The 16,387-nt window shown below is 40.3% G+C and overlaps 1 protein-coding gene across 4 annotated transcripts; it reads left to right on the top strand.

Moving 5' to 3' along the window:
* Positions 1-11: 11 nt before the first annotated feature.
* On the top strand, positions 12-16,149 carry LOC119742960. Of its 4 annotated transcripts, none has more exons than XM_038219252.1 (11): positions 12-119; positions 1,788-2,024; positions 2,459-2,611; positions 3,275-3,411; positions 4,824-4,920; positions 6,736-6,841; positions 8,133-8,188; positions 9,814-10,037; positions 10,502-10,817; positions 11,900-12,133; positions 12,988-16,149. In XM_038219252.1, the coding sequence occupies exons 2-11, from the start codon at positions 1,799-1,801 to the stop codon at positions 13,866-13,868; spliced, it is 2,430 nt and encodes an 809-aa protein (XP_038075180.1). In that variant the 5' UTR covers positions 12-119; positions 1,788-1,798; the 3' UTR covers positions 13,869-16,149. The 4 variants fall into 4 exon arrangements, with proteins under 4 accessions (XP_038075180.1, XP_038075176.1, XP_038075179.1 ...); XM_038219248.1 differs by having other exon boundaries at positions 8,133-8,191; XM_038219251.1 differs by having other exon boundaries at positions 24-133; positions 8,133-8,191.
* The last annotated feature ends 238 nt before the right edge of the window (positions 16,150-16,387 follow it).

Genomic DNA, 16,387 nt, shown 5'->3' with positions numbered 1-16,387 from the left:
GCACGCGTCTAGTCTATAATCGCGGCGGCGGCGCCCTCAAGAGTTTATTGTGCCACAAAAGGCGGAGTCGTTTGACTTGGCGTGTGGAGTTTTTGATGGACCAGCAAGTTTGGTTTCTTGTAATTAAATTATGGTTAATGTTGGTATTTTTATTGCCTAAGGTATTAAATAAGTTCGGGGTTAGGAGAAATAAACATGTGCAATGATAATCGGTGAAATCATTCAATAAAATAATCATGAATGAAGCTGGCAGGCTGGAGTAACTTTAGCTTGATAAATTCCAGCTTAACAAGCTCATCAGGAATTGACCACATGGGAGTTCTTGATGAGCTTGTTCAAAGCTGGAATTACTCAAGCTAACCTAATGCGATATTAAGCATTGCAGCTGGAGTTACTCAAGCTAACCTTAGTGCCTTTTGGACTAGGCCTATTTTTGTTTAGTTTTGCACTGGACAGTTGTGCGCTTTCTTGTGATTTGTGCAATCAAGAATGCGCAAGCACATTTTTATGATTGCGCAACTGGATCCTTGCGCAATCTGCCAGATTGAGCGCACTTGCTTAAGAATGCACAATTCACAAGCACAAGAGAACGGTCTTGTGGATGCCAAGAACCGGCTGCGCTTGGCACTTAGCGAGTCTATAGCTGCATCCTCGTTTACCGTGTTTACTGTCTGATTCTTGGGCCATACTTAAAATAGTTATAAATGTTGCAACGCAAGGTCACTACGCCATGGAAAAGATTTAACAATGAAAAGTAGAGTGGAGATGAAAGTACTATACACGTTTTTGGGGAAATAATAAGAGACGTAATAGCAATAGTGTAGTGGCATGAGTGGAAAGAATTCTGATTTTTGGGATAACATAAATAACAAGTTCCTCATGATCATTGTGTTCTCTCAGCATGTATATGATGCAGGGATTTGTAACTTGTCCAGACTATTAACTTCCTGAGGGGGGCAGAAAATAGCAATAAGGCGAAGTAAAAAAACAAACATGTTTAGCGTCCCCGCCCGCTTCCTTTTTAGAGGCCGCCTCCTTTTTTTTTTTTTTTTTTTTTTTTTTTAAGACAAAAATTGATAAATTTTAACGATCTCTGACGAAAGAAATCATAATTTAGACTTTTATACCGTGTATAAAGCTGTGGAAATAGTCAATGAGTCCAAGTGGCGGCCATTTTGAAAAAAGCTGGTAAGCTGGCGTCTTGAAAAATGTGTCGGGCGGCCATTTTGAAAAAAAAAAAAAAAAAAAGGGCCTCCTTCTTCCTTTTTGTCAAAGAGGCAGGACGCTAAACATGTTTTTTTTTTTATTTTGCCTAATAACAGCTTTTATTAAATTCAAATTTAATCGTACAAATGGCTAAGTACAGAAATATGATGAACAATGAGAATAATTTGCCTATAGCAAAACCATGGCGTTCGCTAGTCTTTAGGACCCCTTTATATTTTGCTTGACAGGTCGACCGTTGTGCATGAGTCGGTTGTCATTCAAATGGTTCTCTGACTTTACCTTCCTTAAAAAAAAATCCTTTAGAGCCCTGAATCAGAAAGATAAATTAAATCTGGCCTTCACCAGCTTTTTGGTTCAAAATATAGAGGGCCGGGGGGTGGCAACTAATGCCAAAAACAATTCACCAGCCAACATGTGATGCATATTTGATTGGCGTTTTTCATCTGATACTAATCCGTTAATTGGCCAAGCTGTACTGTCCACCACTAGCACTTTGCAGCTTCATGAAGACAAGATATCTGCTAATTTGATTTTTGTTTGTCATATTCTGCCATTCTCAGATTGCTACAATATGACGGAACGAGCAACGGATGATAAGCCAGCCACAGAAGATGCAGATGTGCCACGGAAGACGCCGCTCTTTCTCTTCTTCACATGTAAGACCTCGGGGAGCAGCTTCTTGAAGCACAAGCTCCTTGACATTGCCGTCCACTGCTGGCCGTATGACGACAATGCGCCGGTGTTCTACAGAAGAATCAATCACGCAGACAAGGAGAAAGGACAGGGAAAAACGAGATGTGGGTACAAAAAAAAACAAGCGTCACATTGCTCGACATATCGTCACCATTTTCACGAAGGGACACACATATGTTTTTTTGATTTCAAGTTTTTGGAGTATTTCGCTTTAAAACATCTGACTTGGGAAATGCTTCTGTAAGCAAAACATCACTAATTTCTTAATTACATTAATGATGCCAGGGGCAGGCATCTCGATAGTTCCATTTTGCATTTTCATGAAGAGACACGAACATTAATTGCTGCCCCTTGAACGCTTAAAAAACGCATTGGACGGAAAGGCATAAAAGTAGGTCAAGTGAGATTTTCGTTTTCACGAAGAGCCACACATCTTTATTACAACAGGTCATGACCTCCAGGGCATGTACAGGCCTTGCATGCCAGGGGGATAGCGCAAGTTTTACTTGCAGTATTTTTTTCTCTTGCCTTTAATTAGGTAGACAAACAAGCAAAAGCCAAAGTAGTGAGTCCTCTGGTAACAGCAACAGCAGGAAATCGGCTGCTGTTGGTGTGATTGAGGAATTACTCCAGTGGATTGACAGCACTGTGGAAAAAGCCAGCTCAGCATTGGGACTGACGCTTTATCCAGGTATCGACTTTATGCATCAGCTTTAGGGTTGTGCACCGGAACCAGGTACTTCCCCGAGTACCCGACCGCTGATGTCAGGAACCGGGTCCAGATTATGGGATCGAGTACCCGTTGTAGCATATGAATTTAGGTTTTATGAAATACGGACTCTTTGGTGGTATTGCGCATGCTCATGCATAGATAATAAGGAGAGGGACCGGTCACATGAGAGGGTTTAACCAATAAAAGGGAAAAAGAGTCAGATTTTCATACGAGTCCGATTTTCATATGACACCGTAACCAACTTTACAAATTGCTTGGTAACTTATCAGACAATGAAAGAATTTGGTTTCAAATGTCATTTGTGAGGAATTTGAAAATTGAAACCAGGCTACATATAACGCTCACAAAAGTTCCCAAAAATTTACACCGTAAAGCTATAGTATAAACTCACTAAACACACTTGTACATCTTGCTGTACTATTGATGCACTGATATCATTGTGAGCTAATAAACTTTGATGTGATAATTTTTGATGTATGCAATTTTGGCCCTACAATGCATACATGTGTCTTGATGCTTGTGTCCTTCAGCAAGACAGTTTACTACAATCACAGGTTTGCTTCTCGAATTCAGGTGCAAACGTGCATGTATTAATTGTTCTTCTGTTGTCAATTTTTCCAGTTTTGATCGCCCACTGGGGGGAGACGTTCCAATTCCTCTTCCTGTACCGGATGCTGGAAAAGTACGGCATCAGCGCTACGGAAACCCTGGGGGCGCACGGTGTGCATTTTGCCGACCCTGTGCCAGTCTTGAAGCAGGTATGAAAGGATATAATGGCCAATCGCTCTCAGGGAAATCTGTTTAAAGGGAAAAGTAAAAATGGCTGTTCCATCTTTAGCGTTGGTATTAAGGGTTACTTTGGCCAAGTTCGGGCAAGGACCATTAGTCGACTAGTGGTTGATTTGTGACGTACCTTACGCCTGCGCACTGATAGCAACATGCGAACGTCTCTAGTCAAACGCTGGTCAAAATGTCATCGCAAAACTTCTGGATCCTGGCTCTCTGCTAGCGTTATGAATGCGCGCGGCTATTGGTTACCAGCAAAGCAACCAACCCCAGTAGGCTGGTTCCAAATAGTCGACTAGCGTAGTCAACCACCGTTGACTAGACAGAATTCGGGCAAACGTTAGTTAACCATTGGTCAACTATAGTCCTTGCGCGAACTTGGCCTTTGTTGCTCATTTTCCCCCTGAGCAAGCACTTCTCCATTTTTTCAAGCAAGCTTAGAAACCATCACTGGAGCAGTGGTGTCAGTAGGAGGTACGCAGGTGGTCCTCGGTTTTTTGGGGGACCTCATACCTCAAGCTAGTCTGAGTATCACCCGTTGTCCACGGAGCCCTATATCCAATCCAACATCTGATATCTAAGAATGCAAAGTTGACGCCACGCGCCAGCCAATCAGAGTTGACTTTACTAAATCATTTCACTCCTAAATCTAGACTAAGATTGTGATTGCAGTGTTTTTGAAATACAACAATGGCTGGGCGCGCCCGCATAGATCTACAAAACCTAGACACGACCGTAATTGGATGGCCCTATTATTGCTTGGCGTATCACCTAACATATCGTTACAGCTAGCGCGTAACTGCAGATTTTTTGCTCAATTCACAGTATAAAAAAGAATAAAAAGATGCCGTGTCTAGGTTTTATTGACAGATATCCATGAAGAGACCTGGGCCCAATTTCACGGCGCTGCTTAACAGTTAGCAGAAAAGTTGTGTTTAGCATAGCAGAAAAATGTGCTAACCTTAAGCACTATTTCGCGGCGTGGACGTGCTAACGGTCGCGCGTGCATGGAGATTTCTATTGTTACGTCACTAAGTTAAGCAAATTTTTCCTCCGAGGTAAGCATGCCTTTTGCTGTGCTTATGCTTACGGTCTCTGTGAAATAGACGGAGGCTCTGTTAGCAGAAAACCGTGTGCTTACCAGCGCCGTGAAATTGGGCCCAGATATAGAAAGTGCCCGCTGAATGGCCAGAATTGTGGACCCTGTCGTCCTCTATTGTTCAACAACCCCTATTGAATGCAAAATCAAACCCAGTAACACCCAATAGGGTTGTCAAAATGCATGCAAGCTACAATTGTGAATGGGAAGTGCATGTGAGGATACGGTTTCTTTTGTGTGTGTCGGATTAGTCTTGACTTCTGTACTTTGTCCCATTCATCACAGTATAAAGAGGCTAGGCACCCGTGGCTCGTTGAATCGCGATCCCTGGGTCTTGTTTCACTGCTCAATGACTGGTTCCCTGCACAGTTTGACGAGGCAGGTGTGTTGTGAGCCACGACAGTTCCCCCCCCCCCCCTCCATTTCCTTATGAATGATTTGACCTTTGTTGTCATAAAATCACCTTTGTTTTTATTGCCATCACCACATCAGTGTTATTACCATTATCACCACCATGTGATCACCAATATCATTATCACCACTTTATTTGTTTGACTATCCCCATTTTACCACCATCGATCATCAGTATCACCATCATCACCATTATCATGATCACCATCATCACCATTATCCCCATCACCATCATCACCATTATCATGATCACCATCATCACCATTATCATGATCACCATCATCACCATTATCATGATCACCACCATCACCATTATCATGATCACCATCATCGCCATTATCATGATCACCATCATCACCATTATCATGATCACCATCATCACCATTATCATGATCACCATCATCACTACCATCACCTCTATTACTATCACCACTATTACCTATCATCACTATTATCACCATTACAATCAACCTAGTCACCCTTACAATCACCATATAGTCACCCTTGCAATCACCATTTTCACCATTACAACTATCACCATTTTCAGAATCACTACCATCACCTGATCACCTTCATTAACAGCATTATTATCATTATTGCCATCACTACTATGCTTGCGTGGATTTTGAGGGTTAGTGGTATTATCAGATACTTTTCTGGGCAGACTATTATGTGATCAAATACAATAAGACACGTGGTGTTAGGGAAACTGCAAATAGGCAGCATGGTCAGAACTGCAGAGCTCCTGCTGGATGACTAGTAAGCACAGTTTTCACATAATCTAGAGATAAAGTGACTGCAGTGAATTAAAAAAAAACAATTATCCATTCAGTTCAGCTTTGGCCAATAAGCCATTTGCGTGTTAAATTTGAATAAAATCTGGAACGCTGACTTAATACAATGCTTTGCACGTTTTAACCTAGCATTCTCCCGACCAAAGAGACTGTTACTATATCACGTGATTCGGGGCAAGCCTTGTGCTAGCAACCCCCAGCTCCGGCATGGTCTGGTGTCTTTGTGCCATTCTCACCCATTGTGAACGATGTATTGGTGCTGAGCGTCTCTTACGTAACTATGCAAGAGCTGGCCCCGAATCATGTGATTAGCAACAGTGTCTTTGGTCTGGAGAATTCACAGTTAAAATGTGCCAAGCATTCTGAGCAAGTCATTGTACCAGACGTTTTTCAAATGTAAATCCCAAAGGGTATAGGTTACACGCAAATGGCTTATTGTTTCTGTCACAATTTTTGTTCACCCCCTACTGTTAAAACAGTCACAGACATTAAAAAACTCCATCCATTTTCCCTGCTATGCCTTTTACACAGGCTAGTCACAAACAGTCAGATCATAGTTCAAGCAAGCACTCTGACTAGTCAAATGCAGTCAACAGACAAAAGCAGGAAACTGGTGGGCATAGCTGTCTTTTATCAGTTACCTGCACTCAAACACAGTTGAACCAAGTCAAATAAACAGTCACAGCCATTCAATCCTGCTTTGTGTAGGCTGGGAGCTCTTAACTGTTTGAAAATAGTCACTTGATTGATTTTGACTGAAAGGACAACTTGGCACAGAATCTATGTTTGCATAGGAGGGTTAAAGGGCTTTTACACACACATCTGGCTCGAAAATCACGCTAATGAAATTCAATACTGGATGAGATCATTTGGTATTGCTCGGTTTAGGAAAAAAGGGACAGAATACGATATTATTGAAATATAGTCCAAGCCTTAAATCACCAATTCATAATTATTGTGACTTTAAGTTTTATTTAATTATTTCATTTTAGGCTTGACGTTTTCCAGAAGTTGTGGTGCTCTTGTACTGAAGTTGTACACGCAGAGTCCTTTGTATTGGCTGCTGTACCGAGTGCCCATATACAGCACTCGGGAGTGGTAAGTTCAAATGGGTTACGTTGCCTTTAATCATTGCTTGACAACACCCTCCAAAACCCTTCAGTGATTACTGGGAGTATGCACAATGTTTACTGCACAACTCCAGTGAATGTCACAGGCAACTGATCAGCAGCCTCTAATGCAATCCATGTGCAGGATATTGGCAAAACCAATAAGACATAATGACGTCACGCTTGTTTGCATGTGCGCATTCCTATGGGAGCCAGGTGGGGACATTTCAACCTCGTTCCCATGGGTATGAGATCTTGCTGCGCCATGTTGTTTCCCATCATGCCTTACGCGATCTCAACCCCTGGAATTGTGTAATTTAAATGTGTCAAAATATGGCACATTATAATTAGGCTGCAGTTTATCTGTTTAACGTGCCGACGCCATCTTTAAAATGTTTAAAGTTGTGATTTTGAATAATCAATCATTTCAAACATACGGTTTGAGTGGCTTTAAATTGTGAAATGGGAGGAATATCATAGCTTGGTAAAATATGGACTTTTCCAAGTCCAGATTTTACCTTGTGATAATATTCCTCCCATTTCACTCTGAGCCACCCAATATTTGTATAATATGTGACTACTACTTTTTAAAGGGAATATACAACATTTGCAAACATCGAAAAATAAAATTACCAAGTTTTTGCGAAATACCTTAATAGGATGTTGGTAAATGACAGTCTAAAGCATCCTGTAAAATTATGGCACCTGGTATACTGTCATTTTCAAGAAAAGTGGTATTTTTGTATCAATTTCCAACGCTGATCGGCCGATCAGCGTTGGAAACAACTGGCTTTTTTTTCAAATACTGGCCCCAATTGACCATTGCACTTGTTTGCAATCGATTACAAACCTATGAACGGGTACGAGCCAGCTAGACTGGTTCCCTGACCTTACAATTCCCCAATGTATGTAAACTGCTCTGTTTCTTCTTATATGGAGTCAGGGAACCAGACTACAGGAAATGATCGTTTTTCTTGGTTTTTATAGCATTTTCGAACCCAAAACCTCCAAAAAGTCAGTGTAACTATATTTGCTTTATATTTCCAACCCCCCAATTCCATCCATTTCTGAAAATTACAGCAAAAGCAAATGATGTATATTCCCTTTAAAATGCCAGCTTTGTCTTCGTCTATGTTGTGAGTCTGTTTCAAGAGACGGGGTGTTTTTTAAAACCTGTGGAGAGCATGCATGCGTTGTCTCACTTTAACTCATCAAGCTTTCTGAGTTCTTTTTAGATATGTGCAATTATAGTCTTCTACTGTTATTTTTCTCCCCTCCAGGATTGAGTTTTATGAAGGAGAAAAACTCTACCGAGAAGACAAGTGGGAACTGCAAGGTAGTAGTACTTATGATTGCAGTCCTTTACATGTATATTTTTTACCAAAATATCTTATTCACTTCAATATCCTAATACCATCCCTCTTAACATTCTCCCAGCCAAACCCATTCCCTGGTCAGCATTCCATTCCTCCTCCCCCCCCCCCCCACACTCCCTTATATATATTTTAAAGTACATTTTCTAGTGTTTTATGTGCATCTATTTATATACCAGTCTGATTTTAGCTTTTAGGATCATTGGTCATTGTCGGTTTTGATGTAACTTTAATGTTTTTAACTATATTAAAATGACCATAATTCAGCCTTCGGTCTGCCATGTGTCTTTTAAATGAAATAAATAAACCATGAATAAGAATAATATCTTTAGCATCGAGGAATAACTAATAAATGACTTGGGAACACATATGTGGTGCGATCAAGCTAAATGAGCTGTTTGTCGGGAACTTTCATTTGGAGATACAGGCCAAAATAGGGCCACTTCATCACATCACTTCATCACATCTCTTGGTCTTCAGAGTTCCATAATTTTTTAACTAAAAGATGGTACCAGCGTGCGGTTATTACAGTAGTAATGCTGAGATTAGGCTCTTTTCAAATCTGTAAAAAAAAAAATTCACAGGGTCGACAAGCAACTCATTTAGCTTGATCGCATCACATTATATTGATATTTCAAATTGGCTCAATTGTTATCTGATGGTTTTTTGATTGTTAGAGCAATCAGGAATTTGGGCAAGATGCACAGAAAATAGTGTCAGTGTTAAAAAGAAAAGAATTGTGTGATTGCTTACAATGACTACTTGTGGGTGTCCAAAATTGAGGTCCAAAATTCTTTAGAATCAGTCTTTAATGATTATTCTCCAGGTAGGGTTGGATCATGGTAAAATGTCTAGCTCAAAGACACCCACATGATGACATCATTATGCTGTAAAAAAAAAAAAAAAAAAAAAAATGAAAATTTTCACGGTAGAGAGAGCCAGATGGTAATCATGGTAAAATGCTCTGCTCAAGGACACCCACATTGTTGTGTCGTAAAAAAAAAGCGCAGAATTCATTTTACGTTTCCAGCCATCATTGGACTTGATCTTTAAAGCTATAGTCCATCATTTGTAATTAGTGCATTTTGTTCGTTTGAAGCAACAAAAGTGTTCAAAATCTAATGAAGGATACTGAACAACTTACTTGATGAAGTTTCAGCTCAGCTTCAGCTTTATATTCCAAGAAAACCAGCATTCTAGGATCTCAATTTCAAATCAAAAGTTGCTAAATCATGTTTCGAATTGTTTTGAATTGCAGCTTTACGCGATGTCGCACACTGATCCGACGAATTATAGCAACCGCGCGTGCTTGTGCATCGTTCCAATGCTTGTGTGTGCTGCGCCGAATAACAAAACGAACTACCAATTTAAATTTTCGTACGGTGCTTCTTAAGATGCACCATTGGAAATGCCTTCTTTCGTTGATTTCTTCAAAATGAGAGCTTGCCAGAAAGGATAATTTCACAGGGAGTTTAGTCCCCTTACTATCTTTCAACCAGTATGTTTTTCAACAATAATTACGCCAGTTACTTTTTTGGATAGCTGCAAATGATGGACTCGGGCTTTAATGTTTTTGATACGTCACCAGAGAATATACCAGCCAGCATCGTAGGCATGCAGCGCAAGATGACCGTCAGGCAGCTCCTGAAACACGGTTACAACTGGCCCTCCCTCATCGACCTGTTCAAGTCCTGCGGGTCCCCCCAGCATTTCCGGCAGGAGCTACGAGACATGGACATGAAGACCGGCGCGGCAGGGCGTATCACGGCTACGATCGGGGCCATGAAACTTGAGCAGGACGGCTCCAGAGAGGTACAGCTCTTTTGTGTGTAAAATAAACTGACTGGAGTTGGATTAGGATCTATTGAAGACGTCGGTAACGCTGCACTGATGCTCAGTCATGGAGCTATCAAGCTGGCATGCCAGTGAACAAGCACTTCAACAATTTGGAAAATCACCAACATAGAGATAGGTAGCTCGGTTGCCAGAGTGCTAGTATGGTGATCCAGTGGTTGCAGGTTCAAATCCAGGTCTTGTCAATTTGTCGGCGAGATTTCCTCATTGATTTAAAATGAACTTTAGTTCCCCATCATTGAGAATTTTTACTTTGCTTCCAAATATTTTGTATGTGTGACATTTGGTTATTTTGTTAACGAGAAACAAAACCTCTGATCGAACTGGCTTTTTGTAACGGGACTTTCATTACTTGAACCCAGTATGAGAATCAACTCAATATGATTTTCAGTTTTATAAAAAAAATGTTGTTTCTTCCACAGTACAAAGTGCGCATCAAGTCGCACATGCCGTTTGCCAAGTACTACCACCTGACGGATGCTAGAGGGCGCCATTTCATTCTGCGCGTGGCCAACGTCTTGCCGCCGTGCTTCTTCTCATTGGCCGACCTGTGCGACAACCGATGGCAGGTCCCAGACAACCTGTTGCAGATCGGTCCACCTGAAACGTGGGACGCGATGCTTTCCCGTGATGCGAACAACGTGATTGGAAAGTCCTGTGATGAAAATGGCAACAAAACTCAAGGATTCGAGGAGGCTGATGTTTTTGGTTGGCGAAGTTGTGAGTCACAGCCGAGTGGTAAGTTGATCTGCATGTACATAGTTTAGTGGAGTCCCCTAACGTCGTGCACTTTGACATTTCCCCGACTTTCCTCATGCAGTGTTGCCAAACTTCTTGGTTGACAAACTTCAAATTCTATGTTAAATACTGGTACTTTTACCTGAATAATGCTTGCTGTTGAACTTTTGTGAACAATTTCAGTGTCATGAAATTTAGTAAAAAATTCCATAACGGTGGCGTCCGGAAATTGGGCGCAAAATTGGTTGGGTGTCCCCAAATGTGGCGCATTTGGAATAAATCCCAAGTTGCAATTTAAGAATTTCTGTTTAATCCACCAACCTGATGGGTTCTCGACCAATGGGAGTGGGTAAACTGTCTTTGGTACATGTGTATTTATGAATTATATAATACTTCATGCTCCAGGCGTCGGTGAAGGGAAAACCTGATGCAAATTCTATCCTTTACAGGGTGAACCCCCCCCCCCCCCCAAAAATGCAACTCTGGAACCTTGCCTTTTTTCACAAACGTGATCTGTGCATTGTTATGTTTTGGACATCAGATTAAAGCTGAGAGTTTTTTCTTTCAAATACTGCAAAAAATCATGAAAAAAAGCACATTGGGTTGTTGAGAAAATGCCAATTTTGTAACACAACTCCTTTTGGTCCATTCCAAATGGCATTACCACAGGATTTACACTGTACCCATTGTGTCCTAATCCTTACAAACAACACAGCACAAAATATGACAAGAGTACAAATTAATTTGATGGAAATACTCTTTAATTTTCCAGAACAGGTACCTTATCATTTTTCGTTTTATTTTAAACCTTTTCAGCATCATAAATATGTCAAAATGTAAAAGAAATTGCGCAAATGAAAGACAATGCAAAATGGGCTTACAAGTAACATGTGTCACTGTTTGAAGCACCATTGGAAAGGATGAAAAATCACTTCTTTTACATCATTGGCATTTTCTCAGCAACCCAAAACATGAAAAAAATCACATCACATTTTTGAAAAAGGGCAAATGTTTCAGGGTTGCATTTTTTGGGGGTAATCCTGTAAGTACTCCATGCTGAAATTCTGTGTGTTTGTTTTAAGCTGTTGCTGGCGTAAAGGACGTCCAATCAGAAGACAGCAGTGAACCTGAATGGGACAAGGCGGAAGACTGCGACTTGCAGCTCTGTGACAATGGCGACCTGCCCGACTGCTACTTCAAAGAGCCCGGGCCGGCCCACGTCCCAACCACGCTGGTCAAGGGAGCCGGGGGAATCAACCCCTTTATCTTCCCTGAACAGGAGTGGCTGGCTGTGGACAGCACAGACCACAAACCAGGTAAGACTGGGGAAAGGGGTGGGGGTGGGCAAAGTTACTTAGATTATACCCCTCCCTCTTCTGATACAGCTATGCTTTGACTCTGGGTGAGTGATAAAACAGCTGTGGCCACAACTTGCCTGCTTTGTCTGTTGACTCAGTTTGACTAGTAACAGTGCTTGCTTGACATTTGATCTGACTGCTGGTGACTAGCCTTTGTTAAAAGTATAGCAGGGGAAGTGGAAGTGAATTTTGACTGTCTGTGACAGTTTAAATAACAGGGTTAATCTCTAATTGCCTACCGTTTCTTTAATCTCTCATCCAGAATTTTTGTAACGGGTTAATACAGCAGAATACATTATAATTGTTTTCAAATAAACCACGCAGGAAAACTGACTAGGTGCATTATAATTATTTTAATGTTAAAAAAGAAATTGACTATAGCGGGGTTTGTGCCTGCGTCCTTCTGATTGCCGTTCCAGTGCTCTACCAACTGAGCTATCCAGCCCTATAGTGGAGGTTCCCCATAGATGTCTTTGTTAAAGGGGCACTAGTCAGTAAGCATCCTTACCTTGACAGAAGAATGTACCTAAAATAATGACACAAAAACAGAAATCGCAATGCACAAAAAGCGTTAGCTACACCTTGCAATACTTTTCTGCTTAATTAGTTTGGAATTTTTTTTTGCTAACCATGAAGCGTGGCAGTGAAATTGGTAGAACAGGTTTCGGGGTGTTCGCAGTGAAATTGGTAGAACAAGTTTCGGGGTGTTCAAGTATTGCAAAGAATCTATAGCCAATCAGGAAAAACCGTTGCTTCTTCCACTGGTGTGTGTAATATATGTCTATTAATATTGGGAGTCTCTTTACATTTAGATTTTCCAGAACCTGGTTCGCTTATGGATGAGGAATGTTCTGAAAAGAGTGTAGTATCAAGCAGCCATTCAAAAACCAGTAAATCCGCCCAAGCCAATCAGACCACGTCAGCAGATTTGCACTGCGGCACGTCCACCAATCGGGAGACATCAAGAGCTTGGAAAAGTCAGGGGACCAATCATCCGAACTGTGCAATGTCCAGACATTCTACTACAGCCAATCAGAACAGCTGTAAGCGAGCAGGGTCCAATTCCTGGTCCAATGAGAACGATTCATCAGTACCACGTCACTCTGCCTCAGCCAATCAGAGCAGCCTTTCCGGAAGGAAACCAGCAAAATTGTATTCAACCAACCAGAGCAATTGTACCTCTTGCCAGAAAAACTCATTCACTTCAAGGTATTCAACTTCCACCAATGACAGACGGTCTGCAGTAAGGTCACATGATTCTATTATGTCCAATCAGAGGGCCTCCATGGAACCACGTGCTTGTCCTGCCACCAATCACAGCTCACAAGATGGATCCCTCGGTTCATCATCAACCTCCCCCTCAAAACTTTCTGGTGATGAATTTACTGTGTATCACACACAGGGTGCAATTCCAAGAGAAAAGAGGCATGTTCCATTGAACTCTCAGTCAAAGAAGAAAAACAGCCAATCATCTCCAGCCAATCAGATGGCTGCAAAGCAAAAAATACATCAGTGCACTGCAGCCAATCACAGCTCGCCAAGTGAGAACCGTGGTCCATCATCAGCCTCCTTCTCAGAGTCATCTAATGATAAAGTGTTCTCCACCCGGCTTTCAAGAGACAGGACACACGTTCCACCAAGATTTCAATCCAAAAAGAAAAGCGGCGGAAAGAAAACAAGGCGTGAAAGTTAGTCACATTGTAAATTAATTGACAGAGGCTGGTGGAAGAACTGTCCAGCCAAATAGACAAGCCAAACACAAAATTACTTGTGTTGTACTTGGCAGAGTTTTGATGAAGCCCATAGAGCTATATTAAATTACCCGGTACTAGAGTGCTGACTTGATGTACAAAGTGATGCCTGCTGGGTGCATCCATGTTTGTGCACAAACCTATGGAAAACTAGAAATTTTGTATGGCTTTTGTACGGCTATATCTGCATTTGCATTCTATACAGGTGTGTTATCAAAGCTAATATGCCCACAACCGAAACGCACAATCAGTAAATGACCGCTTAAGTTTGCTCTGCGCAAACAATGCAAACGCGTGCGCGTATCCGCTGCAGATGAGATTTGCCATGACGTTTTTTAAACCGTGATAGCCCGCTGAAGTTGTTTACGTATGTTGTTCTTGCGCGTTGCATTTAGAGTACACTTTAACAATTAAATCCATCTAATTTCATTATGTTCTACAGACAGTCACATGAATTCAAAATGCCTGGGCACAGGAAGGCTTGAAATTATCTCCGCGCGTAAGAATGAGGAGTTAGCGCTCTATTAATTTTTATATAGCTCTATGATGAAGCCAGAAATAAACACCAAACTTCCACAAACTGATGAATATTTAATTTTTTTAAACATGCTTAAATTTTTTGGAGAGACGTTTGATATGTAAGTGAAGGATTTGTATTCAGTGTTTAGTGTATTTGTATTCAAAGTTGAATGTTATTATTTTTTTGTATGTATTATTATTAAAGAGATATTTTCCCTGTATTATTATTAAAGAGATATTTTCCCTTTTCGGATATTTATAAAAAAGTGGAGTATTCTGGAAATTCCAACCAAGTTGGTTATTGTTTTCCGTCCTGTAGTGCAAAATTATTAATAAAAGCAGGGTTGTAACTGATCTAGTCATCACAAAGCATGCCACATTTCCTGACCTTACATGAATGTGACAAGTCATGACTTGTGACAAGTCATGACGTGTTACATGCATAACATGTGACAAGTTGTCACAACATGTGACAAGTCACGAGTCATGACGTGATAAGTTACAAAATGTGACAAGCCGTGACATGTGAGCAGTCATGACAAGTCACAAGCCATGACAAGTCAAAAGTCGTGACAACTCGCAAGCTGTGACAAGTCACAAGCAATGACAAGTCACAAGTCAGAAGCCACGACAAGTCAAAAGCCATGGCAAGTCGCAAGCCCTGAGAAGTCGCAAGCTGTGACAACTGACAAGTTGCAAGCCATGATGTCAAAAGTCATGACAAGTCACAAGCCATGCTAGTCAAAAGCAATGACAAGTCACAAGCTATGACTAGTCACAAGCCATGACAAGTAACAAGCCATGACAAGTAACAAGCCATGACAATGACATTAAGTCAGTATAACAATTTAAGCACAAGTAAAATCAAACGTGAAGGTTCAAGTCAGAGTGGATGAACAATGGAAAACCGTGCCTTTGTCAAAGTTCACTTGCAAATAAATTGAAGCATTTTGAAAAATGTATCATTCTTACATCATGGTATAATTTTGTAGTTTCGTAAAAGTCATAATATAAGCACTCATGCTTAGCACAATAGGCTTTGATGCAGTCATTATTTGCAATTCATGATTTGTGATTTTAAATTTGTTTTGTGTTTTCCTATAATTTAAAGGTGCTTACGCTTTTGTCCTTGTTTTTTTTATAATATAAAGGTGCTGTTTTTTGTATAATATAAAGGTGCTTTCTTTTTTTTCATTTGGAACGTTTTCATTTTAACATTATTTTGTAGTGTTTTCATTTTAAAGGCAAACTTATATTCACTTATGACTAAGACGAGATGAGAATTTTATCATCATTCTTACATCATGGTATAGTTTTATAGTTTCGTAAAAGTCATAAGATAAGCACTAATTGTGCTTAGCACAATAGGCTTTGATACAGTCATTTGCAATTCATGATTTGTGATTTTAAATTTGTTTTGTGTTTTTTCTATAATAAAAAGGTGCTAACGCTTTTGTCCTTGTTTTTTCTATAATATACATGTAAAGGTGCTGTTTTTTGTATAACATAAAGATGTTTTTTTTCATTTGGAATGTTTTCATTTTAACATTAATATTTTGTATGTGTTTTCATTTTAAAGGCAAACTTATATTCACTTATGACTAAGACGAGATGAGAATTTTACAGTTTTATAACGCACGTACATGTCCATTGTTTGAAATGTAGTAGGACGCGAGATCTAAATTAAAAGGAGAGAAAAAGAAATATGATTTGGCCATTTTTTGTTTGTTGAAAGATCATTCCCTATGCTATTTTCAAGTTTCATCTCGAAATAAAGATTTTTCTCAACTGCTCTTTTTTCTAGCAATATAAAAGCTCTTCACATTTGAATGAGACATTGAACACAACAAATCACCAATGAATGATAATATTAAATTATTACTTCCCTAAATTGGAAGTATTGGCTGCTAGATCGGCTCTTGCGAAGCGGGTTATTTGTACA

Source organism: Patiria miniata, unplaced genomic scaffold (assembly GCF_015706575.1).
Source record: "Patiria miniata isolate m_02_andy unplaced genomic scaffold, ASM1570657v1 HiC_scaffold_6, whole genome shotgun sequence".
Taxonomy (NCBI): Eukaryota; Metazoa; Echinodermata; class Asteroidea; order Valvatida; family Asterinidae; genus Patiria; species Patiria miniata.
The sequence above is the reverse complement of the archived record's forward strand: the minus strand, read 5'-3'. Positions and strand labels throughout refer to the sequence as shown.